Raw genomic sequence first — 22,402 nt, 5'->3', positions numbered from 1 at the left:
TTGCCTTCTGTTCAAACTTGCCTAATGTGGCATTGTTTTCATAGATGACTTTTTTTTTCTCCCTCTTTACTTTTCAGAGACGAGGAGCCAGAGCGCAAAATTGAGTCGTGGAGAAGTAAGTAGCCTGAATGCTAGCATAGAGCTGTGAAAACTCACAAACTGTATACACGTTCATCTTCTCAGGCCGTACTCGTGACAATCGTGAGAGCGAAAAAGAGTCCTTTGGAAGAAGAGATCGTGACAATGAAAAGGATCGTGACAACGAAGACAACTGGCGCCGAAAGAGAGACATTGATGACGGTGAGGCTACCAGAATGTATTATGTCTATGTTTAATAAAATACTCGGAAAACATGGGTGACCACATCTTTTGCAGTTTATTGTAGTTTAATTTTATTATTCAATTATATGCAGAGCCACCCAGATCAAGAGCGCCAGAGTCGAGCTGGCGCAAAGCTGAGCCAGATGCTGACAGAAGTAGTTCGTGGCGTCCCGGTGGAACGTCGTGGCGTTCAGGGGACAATCGGGTGCGAGATGGTGGTCGTCGGGACTATGGGGAGGAGCGTCGTCCACCACCACCTCGAGATTTCGAAAGAGAGGATCGTGGTCGTCCTCCACGGGATTTCGACAGAGAAGATCGTGGCCGCCAGGAGTTTGGTCGAGACTTTGGGGATGACCGCCGTCGTAGGGACTTTGGACGAGCCCGAGAGTTTGGAGATGATCGCCCTGCCAGGTCTGGGGAAAGTGAGAACTGGCGTTCTGGGCTCAAGGAGTCCAGAGGTGGTGGGTCTGGCTGGCAGTCAGATGATAAACGTCCATCACCACGAAAAGGTGAGGCAGCACAACGCACTCCAAGGAACTCTTAGCACTACATCTGCATTGCTGCCAAAAGCCTTCATTTCCTCCAGCAGTGAATTGCTGGAAGTTAGACGTGCCGTTACAAGCTTTTTCACAATAAGTGTTTTCTTGAAGTGGTGATCTTGCCCCACAGCAAATGTCCCAGTGTGTAGTGCTGTGTATGCAAGAAAAACTTTTGCATTTGCTAGCTTTTTTATCTGAAAACTATGAAGGCATGCACCCATGCACATACAAGAGAAGAGACAAATTCAAGAGTTCTTACTACCACTCCTCTACTGTCGACATATACTATAAGGTGGCAGATCACGTTGTGTGTGAAATAAAAATACCAGTCAATTTCGTGCATTTTCCTTCTTTTTGCTTGATCACCAATAAAACATTTATCCTTATCTGAACAATAGTCTGAATCGTTTTCCTTGAACATTTTTGCCTACCAATAATATCGGGTGGACTAGAGCCGCAAGAAAATGTGCCCCCTGGTACTGGAGTGTGCACTCAACACATGCTCTTTCCTGTATTGTGTGACCTAGCACTGCAGAAAATTTTTTATAGACCACATGCAGTGAAGATCCTCTTTCCTGTATAAAGTATGTGCCCTAGCACTGCAGGGAATTTCGTATAGATACGAGGGCTACCCACTACACAATATGCATAGGCCTAAATTCTGTTTTCCACCTCTGCACAGATCACATTACTGGCCCCTGGAGAGACAAAGAAAGCAGGCCAAACAAGCCAGATGCCAGTGAGGATGGCTGGAAGACAGTCCACTAAATGCAGTGCACAGATCCTTACTGGCCCCTGGAGAGGCCATGCTATACTGGTGCCGGGAGAGGCAAGGCCAAGCTATACTGGTGCCTGGAGAGGCAAGGAAGCAGCAGGCCAGGCTCAACAAGCCAGATGAGGATAGAAAGTAGTCCACTACATCCAGTGGTCCTGCCATTGTTATTCAAAAACTGACTTGCCTACTGAAGCTGGCAATTTTCAAAGTAGAAGGGCAGAAGAATACGGCATTCTTCTTTATGTAACTACATGCACCCAAGAACCACTGCAAGAGGTTTGCTGTAATTTTTTTTTTTTCAGCATTTATTCTTAACAATCAATAAACTGGTACACAATACTTGAAGTGATGTGAACAAATTTACATGATGCAACCATTTAAAAGATGTACAGGCATTGACATTTGAACCTTCAACTCAATATATGGTTTTAGTCAAAAAAATAAAAAGTGGGATGTAGACTTATTCTGTGCCTACTGTACAATGAAAACCTGTTATCATTAATGGAAAAACCTTTTACAAATGAAATGAACATGTGTTGAGAGCACAGTCAATGTGGAATGCTAGTCTTTAGCATGCATGCGACGTTTTTTTGCCACTTGCTCTTCAGCAGGCCTTGATCTCTTCCTCCTTTTCCTCTTCTGAAAAGTAGAAGTGTGTGCACTGATCGAACTGACCATCCAAGATTTCTGCAGCCACGTGGTATAAAAGCCCAAACAATTTACGATTTCATAACATCCATGCATTGTGCACATTTTAAAGGGAGGCTCAACTGTACAGCCGCAGACACGTCTGTGTAGAGCACGCGAGCAGCCGGTGTTTGCTCTGCATGGCTAAACCTTGGGGCAGTATCGGGCTCCGGGGTTTTCAGCCTGACAACTAGGCCACTCATGCTTTTGATACACCACTTCAGAGACAAACTGCCTCAAGGTTTCACCCCGCAGAGCGAAAACAGGCTGTCCATGCGCTCGACACAGACGTGGCCGCAACTGTACAGATGTACTTAAATTTGTTCCAAGCACGTAGCAGCAGATGCAGTACATTACTCTAAATGGCATAACTTCATAACCGCAAAGCCCAAGGGAACTTTGCTGATTATTTGGACCTTCCCTCTAAAGTGGTCACAAAACAGTCATGACAGCCAAGGTACTTCAAGAAAGCAAGCACATAGCATGAAACATCTTCATGGAAAATACATACAAGGACTTTAGACAGAGGGCAAACAATACAAAGTTGTGTGCCATCTGTCGAAAGTCATGCACATGTCTTGCGACAAGCTTTTGCAAAAAACAAATTAGTCATGCACCTACACACTATGACATCTGTAAATGCACATATTGCAAGACGGAGGAGGTAACATGCTTGCTATATATACATTAAAAAAAAGGGGGAGGGGGAATCAATCCTTCATGCTCAATAATAGCTACACAACACATTCACACAGTTGTATGTAAAAGCTATAAAAAATACAGGAACTGTACATATTCGATTCATACAACATCCACTTGTTCACCAACAATAAAAGGTAGAGGTAATCAACATTGATTCTCATTAGTTAGGCAGCAGTTGCATAGCTGAGGCAATTATTTTCGGTGGCATAAAATACTGTATCGAAAAAGCCAGCCTTTCAAAAAAAAAAAAGTAAACATGTTGGCCAAAAGACAAAACTGTACGATGTCTTTAATACCATGTTTGTGACAGCTGTAATAACCTAGTAAGCATGAATAGAACTTGACCTTGGCCCTTCAGTACGATTTGACTTAGCCCCCCCCACCTCAATTTCTAAAACTGCAAAACAGCAAAAAAACTGAAGAGAACAAGTAGCACAGGACAAATAAAGCTTTGGTCAGATGTGCAATGACTATCAGATTTACAGCTGTACCTCAAGTAGCCTCAGCGTACAATAAAAAATTCATAAGGCACTTGCTCTAATATCACTAATACTCCACATACAGAAAATGTTAGGCTACTGACAAAATTTATTCATATTGTAAAAAAAAAGGTTATGTATGCAGAAATAGTGACCCAGTTACCTTATTCTGATTGGGTGACTACAATTGAGCAAGAATTTTTTTTTTTAGTGCAGTAGTATCTCATCACTGACATCCTATTTGTATGCACCAACTTAATTACAGTTGGGTTGCAAAACAGATAACATGCAATGTATACCAAAGAAAAAAAATACCTTATACTCCACACGGGCATAGAGTATTACGTTGCATAAAAGCTGTGTTTCTGCAGCTATAGTCTGACTTTTGTGGAGATCAGCCAATGTTTTTATATTGACAATGACACACATACCACTGCATTATAGAAAACTTCTTTCACTACCAGATCATACACACCACTAAAATGTTGGCCTTTCTGGAGCACCAAGCCATCTTGTACGTGTGCGCTGTACGTATGTGTTCAAAAGGAGTATTACACAATGGAAAAGGCAGCGGATTTCATGATACAATGCAACACATTAGTCTGGATTGTATACTTGAGAACTTCCATTTTGGAATGTGAAAACATTCCAACATGAAAGCTACCCTCACTGTTAGTTACTCCTGTCCTATGAAGGTTTTGAAGAGTAATGTTTTGTACAGAGGTCTCCCTTGTGTCTGCAGAACATACACAGCAGCTCAGCCATGAGTCCTAACTTTGCCATTTTCGAGAACGAAGCAGTAACAAAGCTTAGGTTCAGACGACATGAATAGAAACAACAGTGTGTTGGCCACTGATCACATCACTAAACATATAAGCCACCACTTTTTGTATACATGCATGGTAAAACATTTCATTTTGGATTCTGGCATCACAATAAATAGATGTCTGCAGTTAATACGCTGAATTTCAACATGCTACATTATAGTCTCTTCATTAAGACGCCAATATTGCAGGTTACTGATAGTAGGACCAGTAGAACAATAAACATTTTCCGTTAGCTTCTCAATTTATCTCATTCAATCTAACAATGGTGCTCGAAATTTCATGCATAAAAAAATTGTTTCAGCACAGCACATTTCTTTTTAGAACTTCCAGTGTCATGAAAAGTCGAGTTTCAATCAGCACTGTCATTTTGAGAACACGGCAATGTTAACGCCACTAATATTGTGTATGTGCTGTGGAATTTCGCCAACGCAGCAGGTGCCACAGTGGCCCCTATATTGCTAGTTATGACTGATGTCATGTAATGCAATGTGCAATGCTCATGTGTTGCCACTGATCAGATACACTAAAACTGTATAAGTTACTACAGTAAAAGCTCATGAATTCGGATTTCACGGGACAGGAAAAACTGTCTGAATTAACCGAATGCTGAATTAACGAGTGAACAGGGAAAACAACATTTAAAATCAAGCTGCAGAAGCATACCTTTATTTGTTGAAGTATTTTGTAATTGTCGTCTGCATTTTCGCGCAGATTCCGGCTGACATCACAATTTTTCTTAACTGTTCCAAATGGCCAACAGCACGCAAGCTATCGGGAGTGTTCAGGCAAGCGTCCTCTAATATTAACAGCGCCTCCGAGACTTCCCGTGAGGTGCGATGAGGTCGCGGCTGTATCTCCTCGCATGATTCTTCGTCGGAATCGTTGTCTTCATGGGCGCCCGTGACATCGTTAATAATCTCTTAATCGGTCAGAAGACCACTCCTGGCGACACCATGGTCAATCGCGATGTAGTCCTGAAAGGTCACATCTGTGGGAAGGACAGCATCGAAAGTCGGGCAGTCATCGTCGGTGGACTCGGCTGACACCTCCTCGATGCCATCGTCAGCTACTGCTGCATGCTCGGGCCTCACAAAACTGCTGTGCCGAAAACAGTTGGCGATGACTTGCGGCGGATTGTTTTTCCACACGTGCGTGATGATGTGCACTGCGCCGAGTAAGTCCACTTGATACAACTTTCCAGTTTCTGAGCATAGGATCATCCGCTCTAGCAGGTGCTTGCGGTACTTCGACTTCACGTAGTGAGTGATACCCTAGTCCATCGGCTGAAGAGCAGACGAAGTGTTGGGCGGCAAAAAACTACTTTGACGCTCTTCAGTTCGACTGTACAGTTATGGGCACTGCAGTTGTCAACAACCATAATTATCTTGCGGTCCTTCGACGTGAAGTGCCGGTCCAACTGCTGCAGCCAGCCGCGAAAAATGTCCGATGTCATCCATGCCTTCCTGTTCGCTGTGTACTCGACAGGAAGGCTTTTGACGTTCTTAAAACAACGTGGCTTAAGCGCCTTCCCGACGACAAGTAGTGGCAAGCGCTCCGTGCCAGTCATATTGGCGGCAAGAAGCACAGTTATCCTTTGCTTGCACTTCTTGCCACCAATGCATGCGTCCCCTTTGAAAGTCACCGTTTTGTCGGGCAGAGCTCTGAAAAATAGAGCAGTTTCATCTGCATTGAACACGTCACGTGGTTTATATGCGGCGATGTGCTCCAGCAGCTTCACATTTCTCCACTCGGTGGTCACGCTTTCGTCAACACTGGCCTTTTCGCTGCACACACTCCTGAAGGCAACTTTGTGTCTCTCTCGAAACCTCGCAAACCACCCTTCTGACGCTTTGAACGATTCAATGTTCATCATTGCAGCGTACTTCTCACCTGGCGCCATGATGAGAGGTCCGCTCAAAGGCAGATGCGCGTTGCGACAGCCAGTAATCCACCGGAGCAAAGCTTCTTCGAGCTGGGGATGAGCTGCGGTTCGCAACCGCTTTCTAGATGCATGAAACTTCTCGCTTTCGAAGGCTTGTCGAATCTGTTGTTCATTTTTCACGTACGTTTCCTACGTGCTCCGCTTCACGTTGTACTTGGTCATAACCTGCTGTCGCGATTCACTGTTCTTCAGTGCTTCCAAAATTTCCACTTTAGTCGCCAAGTTCTTCGCGTCGTAGTTCTGCCGCTTTTTCGGCGTTGCCATCAATGTAGCGCATGATGGTGGTGGCATGCAAATACGGTCACAATTGAAGAAAAAGAGAACTCCGCAAGAAGAGATGGTTACGACACGACAACACAAGAGAAAATGGCGTCGGAGGCGCTGAGTGGAGAAGAAAGAAGACGCCGACGTTCGGTGACGCTGCGATCGCCCCCACTAGTTGATGATGATTGCGATGCCACTCAGGTTTCGGTTTCACTCCAGTGGTGCCAGCGCTGCTATATCACACTTTTGTGTAGCAGCAGCCGTCAGCATTTGTCCGAATTAAGCGGTGCGGAGCCGAATTGCGACGAAATAACGAAGGTTTGGTCCCATAGATTAACATGCACTTTGGCCGGGACCAATAGAGCCGTCCGAATTATCCGAATTAACGGGTGTCGAATTAACAAGCTTTTACTGTACTACTACATAGATAAACTTCACTTGCGATAAAGAACTAATTTTTTCTTTGCCCACAGCCACACAAGTTTGTGCACTTGACTTTGTCTTATTAAACGCCAATGAAAGTTTTCTATGTACGGCCCCAAATGCAGGATTACAAACACTTCAAGCATGACAAAAAGCAAGCTATGGGAGAGTAATATGCTTTACATGCAGGTTCATGCAGAGCAGAAACAATTCAACATGACACCAAGAAAAGTGCTGTCACTGAAGCAATAAGGAGTGACAAAATAATGCATACTTTTGTGAGACTGCTCCTTTGTTCATGATCTTGAATTGTAGTGGCAGCCAAGAAAGACACTACCCTTATATCTGCTCCCTTGTATAGCCGACAAATGGTGTCTTATGAGCACTAGTGCTCTTTTCACATCCTGCTCAAGCTATGCTCTCTTAATCCTAAAATGGCGTTATATAAAATGCAAAAGTGAGAGCTTTACATGAAGTTCATGCAGAGCAGAAACAATTCAACATGACACCAAGAAAGGTGCTGTCACCGAAGCAATAAATAGTGACAAAATAATGCATACTTTTGTGAGACTGTTCCTTTGTTAATGATCTTGAATTGTAGTGGCAGCCAAAAAAGACACTACCCTTATATCTGCTCCTTTGTATAGCCGACAAATGGTGCCTTATGAGCACCAGTGCTCTTTTCACATCCTGCTCAAGCTATGTTCTCTTAATCCTAAAATGGCGTTATATAAAACGCTCACCAATGTTCTAAGGTCTATGTTCAAAGGACGTGCATTGAGCACCTGCAAATGATACTGAAGCTGTTGTGTATTATGATAAATATGATCTCTGGCACGGCGTTTTCACTGGGGCAAGTTATGCACAGTTCGCTGCAGTGAGAGCCATGATACCTCCTATGCAGAGTGCAGTGTATAGGGGGCAATATAGTGCAAATTACCTGTCGCATATTAAAAGAATAAAAGTAACTTCATATTTCATAGTCACGAAAACGGCACAAAGTGACTGCAATGTGGAACTGTTCTCTGTATGTCACGACAATTACGCACTCCCTCCACTTTGCACAATTCAACTTGCATTGTAAGCCACACTAATCCAGAGCTCTACATGAACAACTGACCTCTTATGTACCATCATGGATAAATTAAGCATGAATGGGACATGTTTCTAAAGGCCAACTCCAGGGATTTTTTTACCATGCCAGTATAATGGTGCTTTTAAGTTCTTGAGACACTTTTGTCGCGCACCCAATAGCTGAAATGCTTGCCAAATTTGTAAATAATTTGCAATTAGCTTAAAACTGCAATACCGAAACCGGAACTCAACTAAGTGCGCTTCGACGTGACGTAGGCGTTTGCCCGAACCTGCCTGATTGCGCATAATGCCCGCCAGATGGCCCTACCTGTCCATGCTGGCAATCGACTAATGCGATTACGCTGTTATGGTATGCGGCCAGCAACGCAACACCACTTGCCACCTATCGCACGCTCACCAACATAGAAAAGAAAATGGCACGCTCATCCAAAGAAGTGCCGGCAAAACTCACAAAATCCATAGCAGACAAGCAGATGCTGCAGTGGCACTATACTTCCGCCAGGCAAAACTCAACCTCACACTAGTCACACACACAATGTAGCCATCAATTCTGGCAAGCGACGTGAGCGTTTGTAGGCAAGGTATAAAATTCATTTGAAAAGGATCTGCGAAACTCTAAAGCCTGCAATTTGACATGAATGGCCCAAACGTGCAAATAATTGTACCCAGTGAATTTCATTGAGGTTCATTTGACCTCGAAAAATCGTCGGAGTTGGCTTTTAAACAGACACTTCAGAAGTTCAATTATATTTTTACTCCCACAGCTACATTTGAGTAAGGGTTTGCAGTATAAGGGCTCTGCAATAGCTTTAAGACTGCAGTGATTCAATCAGCATACAGACCTTAATTACTTTAGCACTGATCTTAATTTAGTATTCAGGCATGAATTATTTTGTTTCAATGATGGCACATGGTCATGTGCCTCAGCCACACCGATTCCACAAACACAACAAGCACAACATAACGCAGCTGAAGGTCAGAGCCACAATCAACTGCACCAATCAACCAGTGAAGCAGGTCTTCAGCCTGCTTTCAGGCTGCAAAAGGCATAAAGAGTGACATTTTCAGCAGACAGCATAAACAACAAACTTCCAAGAACGCTTCAGCAGACAGCATAAACAACAAACTTCCAAGAACGCTAGAAAGCAGTGCAAATATGCGCAAGCGCAAGATTGGGAGACAGTTACAATAAACACATGTAGCAAATGGATGACAACTGCATCAGCAGGACATTATACAATCCTCGAAATAAGACTACTGTACCATTAAAAATACGCTGCCTTTCACTGCAGCCCTCTGCAGAAATGTGCAAGTAGCAGTGTCGAAACATTATTCCAGTGGTGGAACCACTCTGGCCATGAGTACCCTTGCTGTAGGCTGCCCGAGTGGAACCGTGTAGCACTTAATAGGGAGGACTATTATTTATTTGTGATACATAAGGTACCGGTATTCCCACAGCGCCTCCTTCCAGCACGAGAGGAGATTCAATAAGCCGGTTTTCACCATTGAAAATCAAAAGTTACCTAGACACACTAAAGGGGGTGATGATCTTTACCAACACTTACTTTTAACAATAACAAGTTGGTTGCTAAAAAAAAATCAGCAGCCAACAGCTCCTACCAAACTCTAAAAGCACTAAAAGTCATTGATTAATTACATAAATTCCCAAGTGCTCCACCTGTTGGCATGAGATAAAAAAAGCCCTATGCTGACCTGGCTACTTGGGTAAGTATCATGTACTGCCATTGGTGCTCACATGGCTAACAAAAACGTGGTACTAATTATTAAATCACTATCATGGGTGATTTTGCATATATTTGTCAGTTAATATAAACAATATTAATAAAAGGGACAATGAAGCTCTATTACACTCCTTTTGCCTCATTATAAGAATGTACTTCCGCCCTCCCTCCTTCATTTAGCAGCTCTCTGAACTGCGCTCCGAGTTAAACTTGGTTGTTTCTACTTGTTTCCGCTACCTTCCTTTTCCCCTTTATGCAATTTAAATCTGTAGCGTATGTCACCACTTCAACATGACTTAAAATTTGCTATGTTAAAGAGTTATTAAAGACACCAGAGGCTGTATCAGTCATATTTGGTGATATCAACTTCACTGGCAGGCAACTTATCAAGCCAGTAGAAAAATGTCATTAGCCACATGAGAGATTTAACTAAAGGCCAGCTCACACTAAAGTGAAAGGAGAATACAGTCCAAGGAATGCCCACATCACATTTTTAAGCAACTAGTGAAGCTCAGGTTCAAGTATATGGGTGTGCTTTCATGGCAAATACTATATCATGTCAGGACAAGTCTTGACTCCTCTAAGCTTCTTTCGATTGGCTAGAAGCTGTTGTAATGACAAGCTTCTAGAAATTGCAATCAAATGCTTTGCATCTGAACCACCCACCACATTGAAGCTTCCAGCACCTGGGAAAAATGTGAATTAGGCAAATTGCACAGGTGTGAAATAGTTGGGATATCCTACATGCCTCATAACTCTATTTGTCTCTATGTATTGAGAATACAGTCCAAGTAATGCCCACATCACATTTTTAAGCAACTAGTGAAGCTCAGGTTCAAGTATATAGGTGTGCTTTCATGGAAAATACTATATCATGTCAGGACAAGTCTTGACTCCTCTAAGCTTCTTTCGATTGGCTAGAAGCTGTTGTAATGACAAGCTTCTAGAAATTGCAATCAAATGCTTTGCATCTGAACCACCCACCACACTGAAGCTTCTAGCACCTGGGAAAAATGTGAATTAGGCAAATTGCACAGGTGTGAAATAGTTGGGATATCCTACATGCCTCATAACTCTATTTGTCTCTATGTATTGAGAATACAGTCCAAGTAATGCCCACATCACATTTTTAAGCAACTAGTGAAGCTCAGGTTCAAGTATATGGGTGTGCTTTCATGGCAAATACTATATCATGTCAGGACAAGTCTTGACTCCTCTAAGCTTCTTTCGATTGGCTAGAAGCTGTTGTAATGACAAGCTTCTAGAAATTGCAATCAAATGCTTTGCATCTGAACCACCCACCACACTGAAGCTTCCAGCACCTGGGAAAAATGTGAATTAGGCAAATTGCACAGGTGTGAAATAGTTGGGATATCCTACATGCCTCATAACTCTATTTGTCTCTATGTATTGAGAATACAGTCCAAGTAATGCCCACATCACATTTTTAAGCAACTAGTGAAGCTCAGGTTCAAGTATATGGGTGTGCTTTCATGGCAAATACTATATCATGTCAGGACAAGTCTTGACTCCCCTAAGCTTCTTTCGATTGGCTAGAAGCTGTTGTAATGACAAGCTTCTAGAAATTGCAATCAAATGCTTTGCATCTGAACCACCCACCACACTGAAGCTTCTAGCACCTGGGAAAAATGTGAATTAGGCAAATTGTACAGGTGTGAAATAGTTGGGATATCCTACATGCCTCATAACTCTATTTGTCTCTATGTATTGAGAATACAGTCCAAGTAATGCCCACATCACATTTTTAAGCAACTAGTGAAGCTCAGGTTCAAGTATATGGGTGTGCTTTCATGGAAAATACTATATCATGTCAGGACAAGTCTTGACTCCTCTAAGCTTCTTTCGATTGGCTAGAAGCTGTTGTAATGACAAGCTTCTAGAAATTGCAATCAAATGCTTTGCATCTGAACCACCCACCACACTGAAGCTTCCAGCACCTGGGAAAAATGTGAATTAGGCAAATTGCACAGGTGTGAAATAGTTGGGATATCCTACATGCCTCATAACTCTATTTGTCTCTATGTATTGAGAATACAGTCCAAGTAATGCCCACATCACATTTTTAAGCAACTAGTGAAGCTCAGGTTCAAGTATATGGGTGTGCTTTCATGGCAAATACTATATCATGTCAGGACAAGTCTTGACTCTTCTAAACTTCTTTCGATTGGCTAGAAGCTGTTGTAATGACAAGCTTCTAGAAATCGCAATCAAATGCTTTGCATCTGAACCACCCACCACATTGAAGCTTCCAGCACCTGGTAAAAATGTGAATTAGGCAAATTGCACAGATGTGAAATAGTTGGGATATCCTACATGCCTCATAACTCTATTTGTCTCTATGTATTGAGAATACAGTCCAAGTAATGCCCACATCACATTTTTAAGCAACTAGTGAAGCTCAGGTTCAAGTATATGGGTGTGCTTTCATTGCAAATACTATATCATGTCAGGACAAGTCTTGACTCCTCTAAGCTTCTTTCGATTGGCTAGAAGCTGTTGTAATGACAAGCTGCTAGAAATTGCAATCAAATGCTTTGCATCTGAACCACCCACCACATTGAAGCTTCCAGCACCTGGGAAAAATGTCAATTAGGCAAATTGCACAGGTGTGAAATAGTTGGGATATCCTATATGCCCCATAACTCTATTTGTCTCTCCAGGCAACCAATGATGGTTCACCATTAATGAATGAGATGCAAAATTCAGAACTGAGGAGCGGCCATGTGATGAGTGTGCAGTGCCAGTCAGCAGTGCCACATCTGATGGCCCGCTCACCTTGTCATCCAAGCTATATTCCACTTTCCTTACTCGTCCGTCACGGCCACGCAGCATTTTGGTCTCTGTGGTTTGCATGGACTGGGTTGCGAGAAAAACCTGACAGCAAAAGACATAAGACATGAGGCAGCACTCTGCTTGCTTACCACTAAGAGACAAGTTCTAAGGTCTTTGAATAATACAAGTGATTTTCAAAAAGCGCTGAGAAACCACTTTGTTTTTGTGCTTTCATATTAGCCCTGAGAATAAGGGTAGCGCTGCGATGACGTCACGGCACAAACTCTTTCGACAGCCATCATGGCTCGCCCAAACAACGTGCTCTCTTTTTATGCTGTTGTGAGTTCTTGGGTTCATGTCTTCTTTGTCTCAGATTTTGAATGACGAAAAAAGCAGCAATGCTGTTTCAGGTATAAAAAATCTATTTGTGTATGCTATCACCAACCGTGCCCTCGCTCCACCAAGCATATTTCAAAAGTGGTGATCAGGTTGTATTGTTCTTGGGAGATTCTTTTAGGAGTATGATGGTTTCTCTGCGAGAAGTTTTATTTTGTACCGGCTGCATCTGCACATCTCTGGACATCATTTCTAGCGGTCTGTCAGACCTGTACTGCAGTTTAGATAACCGACTTGTAGTAAATAAATTTCGCTTGTAGTTCATTACCTCCGAGGAATATGCAAGGCTCAGGAATTTTTTTCAGGGGGTGTTTTTGGATAGAATGGCTAACTATGGCAACTGATGGTTGACGTGAAGGTGTGTAAATACTTTAGTAAAACACGAAAAATTAAAGCATTAAAGAAATTAGGGGGGGGGGGGGGCGTGTCAGAATTCCCTCAACCCCTATCTAGCTACGGCCTTGGCAGCATGAACTGACAGGTGGAAAAAGCATGAGAGATGAGTTTGTACCTCACTGAGACAAATAAAAGTTTTTTGTGCGAGCTATGTTGTCAAGTGCACCACGGCAACAGTTGCGAATGCTCAACTTACTGGTGTCTGTTCGGCAAGCAAAACCTACTAGTGATTCAAATCAAGTTAAGATTACAGTTTGTTATGTGACTATCAATTGAACCAGCTGTTCATGCAAGGTACGATATGCCTGCATAATTCCCGAATGTTGAGAAGAAACCTGTACTACCTGCGAATACTACTATTTTTACAAAAGTACTATGTAACTAGTACTATAAATTTGTTGAATTTTTTAGATATGCTGCTAAACAAAAAAGAGAGAAATCTTAAGGGTTCACAATTACTACAAGTAACATTTGCTATGCTTTTCTTGGATTTTTTTGTCTCTTAGTTCTAATTAAATATGCTAAGATTTTTTTTTTGCTAGAGAAGTTATCGAAAGTTTTTTGTAGCAGAGAACACAATTTTGGCGAATTGCCTATTTTATTTGCAGATGTGCATGGAACTTGCATAATAAACTGCAAAGTCATTGACAAATTAGTCATTTAGAAATTATGTACAGTAAAAGCCTGTTGAGTTGGATTTACAGGGTCCAGAAAAAGTACTTTAATTAAATGAATAGTGAATTATCAAAAGCATCGAGAGAACCATACTAATGCCTGCTACATGAACAAACTTTCATTTTGCTGACAAATATGTAAATGTTATACTTACTTTGTATAAGAGCAGTGCAAAAGCTACAATTTTCATCATCTTGCCACTTTGTTTACAATGCGACCATGGCGTTGCCAGCGACTCCAAATTTAATTAGCTCACAACATGCTCTGCACCCCTCCCTTATTATAAAGAATTACCATCACCACATGCATGTGATCTTAGTTCATTCACAAGTAAACTGACCGGCAACCAATTGTTCATCCATCACAATGTAGCAAAGAATTTTTATTGCAGCATGCCGGCTACAGCTGAAAGCTCATCTTCAATAGCTTGCGACAAGTTTGACTTTTGTGATACTACTACACGCACATAGTATCAAGCTGAGGAGTGCCAGATCTGCATGCACAAAAAACTGCAGGACTGATTGATAAAGATGGCAATATGGACAGTGCCACCTCGCTACGGTGGTCTGCGAAAGCTATTTCTACTCTTTTGCATCGCAAATTTCAGTGCTTCGCACTCGCCGTAATCCAAAAGATTGTTAGAATTAACCGAGCTGCGGTAAAATATACTAACCAAATTGACAGGAGTTTGATGCTATTAAATGATCAGCCAGTTGCTGGCCGAGACTAGGGAATGCGACCGAATTACCAATTTTCTGATTTAACGAGAGTAAATTTAATGCACATTTTACCGTAATTTTATTTGTAATACTGAGAGACAAATGCATCAACTGCGGAGTCTGAGGCAAGCTGTTATAAAGTGGGAACAATTTAGCAGAAATGTTTCCTTAGCAATGGTTACTTGAAACATGTGGTGGAAACAATGTTTTGCAGCCCTGCATGATCATTTCACAATGAAGCTTTCGTTCACACAGCAGTTTGTTCACTAGTAAGCCTTCTTGTCCAAACTTTCTACAGCTTAGTTAACTATAGATAGTAATAAACGCTTTCACCTTCTACCATATGATATTTACACCATGGAGCAAACACCACTGAATTGCAAAAAAGCGGGGACACGGACAGTGCAAAAAAAGGCAATCATCTATGGCGAAGCACACGTCTCCTTGCCACGACGTCACATCGTCGCGACTGCAGCAACATTAGTGTTCGTTCTCGGGGCTAATAAACACAAAAAAGAGAGAGGGAGACAGAGAGAAAAAAGAATCACCATAAAAAAGAAACAAAACAATAAACAAAGAAATACTGATGAATGGCCTCTGGAAAACAAGTACACTCAATTAGAAAAAATGCATGCAACCATTTCATTACGCAGAAGCAAACAGTACTCCTATCATCATTGAGAGTTGGGTCACTGAGAACATATATAATATATCTGAAATGGTGGTTTTTGGTGACAGTAAGCATACTGTAAATAAAAAAAAAAGAGTAAAAATGTGGGGTCTTATGGTTCCTTACTTAGCACTACACACGTGCTTGCCATCACCAGTGAATAACGCTGTTGAAGCAATGAAAAAGGGGAAAAAAAAATGAGACACACACATATTGACTTGGCACTAACAAAATCATAAATATTAAAAACTGATGGTCTTCAAAGAACTCTGTCAGGGAACCCCTTCGCTAAGGGCCTATTCACACTGGGCAACAAGTTGGCCAACGCTATCCGCAACCACACAAAAACGTGGTGTCAAACACTCTGTTACAATAAGCAGCTCGCAATTGTTGAAAAGCACACTGCAGATAAATTTTTGGCCAACCAATAAACTCGTTAGAAACATGCGAGCATTACTAAAGCAAAAGCTGTCTATTTTTGCTGTCTAATATCAATCCCTGTCTTTTCACCAGATTCTTTTATACTTGCCAAGCAACAATGGCTACAATAAGCTTTCTCTGTGATATTACTCGTGCCACCAGTTTTCTGCAACAAAATATCTCTTTAGCTAGGGCTTCATCTCAAATTTGAGCATGCCTATGCTTGGTTGCTTTTGCCAGTGGGACATGCAGCCGTGAATATACAAGAAAGGTGCTCTCATTATTGAAGACTGTCAGTAATGCCTTAGAGCCATTATGACAGGTAGTCTTCACGATTTGTAGCACGCAGTGAACCAAAACAATGACAGGACAAAACGCATACAAGCAGGCTTACTTTGCTGCCATGTTCACCCTGCATTGAAAAACCTCCAAGAGCATGAGCCAACGCTTCCAAATCTCCACCATTTGGTAAAGTTACGACTGTGACTATGGCACTCATGTGATGCATTCAAAGACGACAGGGACTGTGCGGTGCATTGTTTAATGTGCCTCTTGTCTGTATCACACAAGTGCTATGGTTACAACAGAATCAAATAAGCTAGCCCAACAGTCTGTACTCTGGGCAGAGATAGTTTTGTCGGTAAGAGGTTCCCTTGAAAGCAACACACTGCACGACAAAAGCAAAGACAACACCATGTCATGTATAGCGGAACCCTCACTGGTAGCGAAGCTTCTGTAGAGTAGCAACATGACAAGCTGTGTGTCCCTTGCTGAAGCGTGCCATTTCTAAATTACAAAAAAAAGAAGTGTTGTGCACCCTTGGGGGCGTACAGAGTTCAGGCGTTTCACAAGGAAAATAAATGGGATGAAGCCAGATAAAGCTTCATAGCATGCGCTGCGTCATGTGCATGTCGAAACAGAAAAAAAATAGTAATAATAAAAAATGAAAATAAAACTTAAAAAAAAAAACACGGGCACAAAAATGCGGCTACACATGCTGTCGCCAACACTTTGTCGTTTGCCTTTTGTTGCTGAAAGTTGTCACACCAAACAGCATCGTTGCTGTTGGCAACAAAGATGTTGACACACGTGTTGACCAACACGTCGGGAAACATGTTGGTCAGCTGTTGGGAAACATGTTCCGCAGTGTGAATAGGCCATAAGACGCAGCACATCTTATATGCAACATATGCACCTTATTTGAGAGTCCTTAATTATGTGCTGTAAAATTAGTACTAAATGATGGGGCATGTGAAACTCCGGAAGATAAACATGGTAGCGTTGGAACAGTGCCAGTGCTTCATGCTTGGTCTTACATAAGGGCTACAGGAATAGAAAACTGCAGTAGTAGCATGCCAAGGTTCAATCTGCAGCACAAGAGTACACAATCTGCCAGGCCACTAGGGTGCTTAGTTTGCAATATCATTGTTTCGCAACTATTAAAGGCATTGCAATAAATGTCACCATTAAAGCAAAGCAAAACCTCGATAACTCAAACTCAGTTCATTCAAAATCTTATATAATTAGAGGCATTACTGTGGTTCTTTATATCCTAATGTACTTTGACTAGATAATTCAAAGTGATAGCCTGCATCTACTCTAAGAATAGGATGATTATGAGTGGCATGCGGCAATACTGGGTGCAAACTTCACCACAGACCTGGTGAAACAGTGGCCCTATGGAGCAGCGAGTTAGTGCCACATAACGATGCTAATGATAGATACGTGAAGCGCCCCAGCCCCATTGCTGTCACTACAAGAACCATTGCATGCATGATACACTAGATTGCCCAAATATGCACCTAAGAGGTGCTTCACTGCAATACAGTGGTTGTATGTCACAAGCAGGCAGCAAGTCCTTTGCCCCAACTTTACTTACATGCACCATTGCACCATCAGCATACCCTGAGAAGAGACCATTCTTCCTGTACACATGCAGTGTGAATGTGCGTGATGCTGACCTGCACATTTTTTGTCGCATAGTGTCCCAAGGATTAATATTTATGTGTTTCAAGGGAGGTCGTTTTTATGAAGGTACTTTTGTTCAGAGTGTGAATGTTAGTAGTGCCTGTGTGGCCAGAGTGCCTTCTATGCATCCTGGTCTTCACAGACACTAACCACATCCATCAAGATGCACCAATGTGCCTGCGTTGCCCCACTTGTCTCATATTTTTCTACCGCCACCCATTGCTATCTTGGTATTATCTGAAAGCTCAAAGTTTTGTCTCGTCTATTTCCACCTTTGTTGAATACAATGGCCCCATAAGAAAACGAGAAAAAAAAATGGTAACAAGAAAGGCCGGTAGGACCAAATTTTTTATGTATGAAGACCTTCAACTTGCCATTGTTCCGGCATTGTGCACGGATGCTGCTGCAGAACTTCAGTCATCAACAGTTTATTTCTTGGCTGACTTCATGATTGTCAACAGCGGCAAAATGACGTTCACTTTAAAAATTTCGGCAAAGAAATTGTACACATAAACAAAAATGTGATCCCTTTGTTTGATTATGAGGTGGTAGGAAGGAGGCATTTATGGCAAAGATGAGACACGCCAATGATTACACCGGACTGAAAGAGTAAAAATAAAGCCCGGGGTTGTCAACTAGTACACCGCGTACATTGCACGCGTTTTTCGTAAGCAATGTACGCGTACTTACGCTCCTCAATGCACAGCCTCAAGTTATTACTGCCCTGTATCGAGAAAGGGTGCATATAAAGTCACCCTCGTAGAAACTGTGCAAGACAGTGGCCTGTTTGTACCTGCCAGAAATGCGGTTGCCGTGTTCAAATGCATACTTAGGAGCCCTAACGATAGATCTATAAGTTGCATAATGTTCTATGGTAAAACAGTACGAATCAAGGTGCGACACGGTGGCGAACACGTAGTGTTATCACTGCTATTGCCGCTTGCTGTGACATTCGGTTTAGGTTGTGGTCATTACATTCTTAAAGGAAGCAGTTATGTGATGGTGCTACTTATTTAACCTAGGACCGCTGGATTAAATACAGTGAAACCCCAATTATACAACTCTGAGGGGACGACGCAAAACAGACCTATAATCCAGACGTCATATTGTCACGTGCTTGCCGATTCAGTCGGTGCCTACTAGGCCTAAGTCCGGAGTCCACACATGTTCCGCCTCTTTCCAGCATGGCAGCTCCTACGACATCCACGGTTATCCCGCCATCGCAGACCACTCTTTCCTTGCAGGTGACTCTTGAACATCCTCGCGTTCCTGAAGTTTTCCGTGGGGAAGAGTACGAAGATGTCGAGGACTGGCTCGAACAGTTCGAACGGGTCGCTGCATTCAACCACTGGAGCGAACAGCACAAACTTGGCCGTGCATATTTCGCACTAGAAGATAGCGCTCGCATGTGGTATGAGAATCGCGAGGCTACATTCCAATCTTGGGAAGACTTCCGTCGAAAGCTCCTCGCTACATTTTTGAACTCGGACCGACGGGATCGCGCACAGCAAGTGATTGAGGCCCACGTTGCAAAAACCCAATGAAACAGCCGCCATGTATGCAGAAGGTATGATCCGTCTGTTTCGACGAGCTGACCCTGACATGCTCGAGGCGAAGAAAGTGCGTCACCTAATGCAGGGTGTTAAAGAACAAGTGTTTGCGTGCCTCGTACGAAATCCACCTACAACTGTAGATGAATTCATAAGAGAGGCGACTGTCATCGAGCGCGCACTGCAACGACGACGCCAACACTTTGACCGCCTGCAGAACCACACGGCAGTAAGTGCTGCAGCTCAGAACACTACCGTATACGAAAGTTCCCTGCGACAAATGATTAAGGAAATACTGCGTGAGGAACTTCGGGCCCTCTCCGTTCCCCTTGCCCAACCGCCAGTCGCATCTGTTGCCGAAATCGTCCGCCAAGAGTTGAGGCAAGCCATTACACCAACCGCGCCAAGCCCCGAGCCACATCCAGTGAGCTACGCTGATGTGGTCCGTCGTCCTGCACCGACATTTGTGGCGCCACCCTTCTAGCCACGACCCGCTGCCGTACCTTGGTGGCAACGGGATTCTACGAGACGACCACCAGTTCGCCGCACTGACTTATGGCGCATGGCCGACCGTCGACCTATTTGCTTCCGCTGCGAAGGACCCGGTCACTATGCCCGCTATCGCCGTCATGGCAATTCCGGGTTCGGGAACTTTTCTCGTCCCGCTTCTTTCCGCTCCGAAGACCGTCGTGCCCACGAGGCCGATCAACTATCGCCTGCCCGAGAAATTCCACCGCGTTGCTGGCGATCTCCACCAGCTGCGCGTCCCCGTGACTTCCCTCAGAGCTAATCGGACGTCACCAGAGGCCGTTCGCCTAGCTCGCACTGGGGAAACTAACCGATGCGACTTCGGGGGGCAAGGTTGCCAATCGTCAAGACACTGAAAAGTTCCCCCACTCATCGCAAGAAGGTATGACGACTATGACGACGAATACTAATGCCGATGAAGTTGTACGTGCCGATCTGAGCGTTCTCATTGACGGACATCACGTTGCAGCACTGGTCGACACAGGCGCCGACTTCTCAATCATGCGACAAGAGCTCGCCGACCGCCTTAGAAAGGTCAAGACACCGTGGACAGGGCCGCACATAAGGAGTGCTGGTGGTCAGCTGATGGCTCCCACGGGTAAATGCACCACTAGATTTCGCATCGGGGATTCCAGCTTCGTGGCCACTTTTGTCCTGTTGCCAGACTGCTGTAAAGAGTTAATTTTGGGCATGGATTTTCTTCAAGATCATGGCGCTGTTATCAACATCCCTCAACGTATGGTGACGTTTTGCGCACATCCGTATGCCGACAACAGCAGCGAAGAACCACGCGGCCGTTTGCAAATAGCCGACGATGTGACACTTCCACCGAGATCCTGCTGCTTTGTGTCGGTGTCTAGTGGCTGTCTTTGCTATAAAGATGTGATAGCGGAGCACATAGTCGATCTTTTGTTCACGCAAGGCATTTCCATCGCGAGGGGCGTCCTGGCGCTTACTGGTGGACAGGCAGAAGTGCTCCTCACGAACTTCAGCAACGAGCGCTGTCAAATCCAGAAGGGTACCGCAATTGCCTACTACGACGATGTAGACCAAGCCGGAGATTGTTTTGCCTTGCAACCAGATGACGCGGCTGTCCCTGCCTCGACAACTTTGTCGGTGGACATCTGCTCTACACTACCGCCCTCCGATAAAAAGCGCCTGCTTGAACTTATACACCAATTTGAAGACTGCTTTTTGCGTACGTCAAAGGTCCAACAAACACCATTGACCAAGCACCGCATTATTACTGAAGACAACACGCGACCGATTTGGAAGAACCCCTACCGTGTGGCTCCGAAAGAGCGCGAGGAGATTCAGAAGCAAGTACACAAGATGCTCGCGGATGACGTCATACAACCTTAGAAAAGTCCTTGGGCGTCCCCCGTGGTTTTGGTCAAGATAAAAGATGGCAGCTTGTGCTTGACCGCGCAGTGACCCCGAGCTAATACCACTCATTGAATATTTAGAAGGACGACGTAAGGATGTGCCGCGGTTATTTGCCAGAGGACTGCCATCTTTTCGCTTGCGAAACGATGTTCTCCATAAAAAAAACTTCTTACCAACTGGCAACCCGCACTTGCTCGTCGTGCCTGCCTCTCTTCCAAAAGAAATTATGGAAGCGTGCCATGATGAAGCAACTTCTGGTCATCTAGGCTACACCCTAACATTGTGCCGACTACAAGGCAAGTACTACTGGCCAAAGTTACCCGCTGCTGTTAACCATCACGTGCGAACTTGCACCGACTGCCAAAGACGCAAAGCACCTCCCAGCAAGCCAGCTTTTACATCCAGTCGAAGCACCAGCGAAGCCGTTCACCCAGATTGGAATGGGTTTCCTGGGTCCCTTGCCAACTTCCACAACAGGGAACAGATGGATAATCGTGGCCACCGATTACCTCTCCCGTTATGCGGAGACTAAAGCTATGCAGCGCGGCACAGCAGCAGAAGCCGCTCAGTTCTTCATTGAAAACATCGTCCTTCGGCATGGCGCCCCGACAGCAGTGATCACAGACAGAGGACCTGCCTTCACCACTGAGCTTTTGGAGTCGGTTCTCAGACTCAGCGGTACAGCTCACTGGAGAACAACTGCATACCATCCGCAGACAAACGGACTTACGGAGCGCCTCAATAGGACCCTCACAGACATGATAAGCATGTACGTTGACACGGAACATAAAAACTGGGATAAGATATTGCCGTACGTGACCTTCTCCTTATAATACCGCTCGACAAGAAACCACTGGAATGACGCCGTTCAGGCTGATCTATTGTCCCGAAGTCACGACAACGTTGGACGCTATGTTGCCGCATGAGTTTGACGATACCCATGTAGACGCCGAAGAAATCACTCAGCGCGCCAAGGAAGCAAGACAGCTCGCGCGTGTGCGCATCTGTCATCAACAGCATCAAGATGCACAACGGTACGACCCCCGACACAAGTTTATAAGCTACACCAGGCGACAAGGTCTGGGTCTGGATTCCGATACGTCGA

General features: G+C 43.9%; 2 protein-coding genes across 6 annotated transcripts in view; one reads left to right on the top strand and one right to left on the bottom strand.

Moving 5' to 3' along the window:
* Positions 1 to 1,974, top strand: part of eIF3a (eukaryotic translation initiation factor 3 subunit a) — a 38,939-nt gene extending 36,965 nt beyond the window's left edge. The window contains exons 11-14 of the mRNA XM_075876138.1: positions 78 to 115; positions 184 to 300; positions 414 to 830; positions 1,543 to 1,974. Of these exons, the coding sequence (XP_075732253.1) occupies positions 78 to 115; positions 184 to 300; positions 414 to 830; positions 1,543 to 1,628 (658 nt within the window). The 3' untranslated portion in view covers positions 1,629 to 1,974. The remainder of the gene's footprint in view (positions 1 to 77; positions 116 to 183; positions 301 to 413; positions 831 to 1,542) is intronic.
* Positions 1 to 22,402, bottom strand: part of LOC119176601 (uncharacterized) — a 115,552-nt gene that overhangs the window by 2,248 nt on the left and 90,902 nt on the right. For 3 of the 5 annotated variants that reach the window (XM_075876132.1, XM_075876134.1, XM_075876136.1), the window contains one exon: positions 358 to 12,691. In XM_075876132.1, the coding sequence (XP_075732247.1) occupies positions 12,407 to 12,691 (285 nt within the window). In that variant the 3' untranslated portion in view covers positions 358 to 12,406. Of the gene's footprint in view, positions 1 to 357; positions 12,692 to 22,402 lie in introns of those variants that run through there. The other 2 variants (XM_075876133.1, XM_075876135.1) reach the window with 2 other exon arrangements.

Source organism: Rhipicephalus microplus, chromosome X, assembly GCF_043290135.1.
Source record: "Rhipicephalus microplus isolate Deutch F79 chromosome X, USDA_Rmic, whole genome shotgun sequence".
Taxonomy (NCBI): Eukaryota; Metazoa; Arthropoda; class Arachnida; order Ixodida; family Ixodidae; genus Rhipicephalus; species Rhipicephalus microplus.
This window is presented reverse-complemented; position numbering and strand designations above follow the sequence as displayed.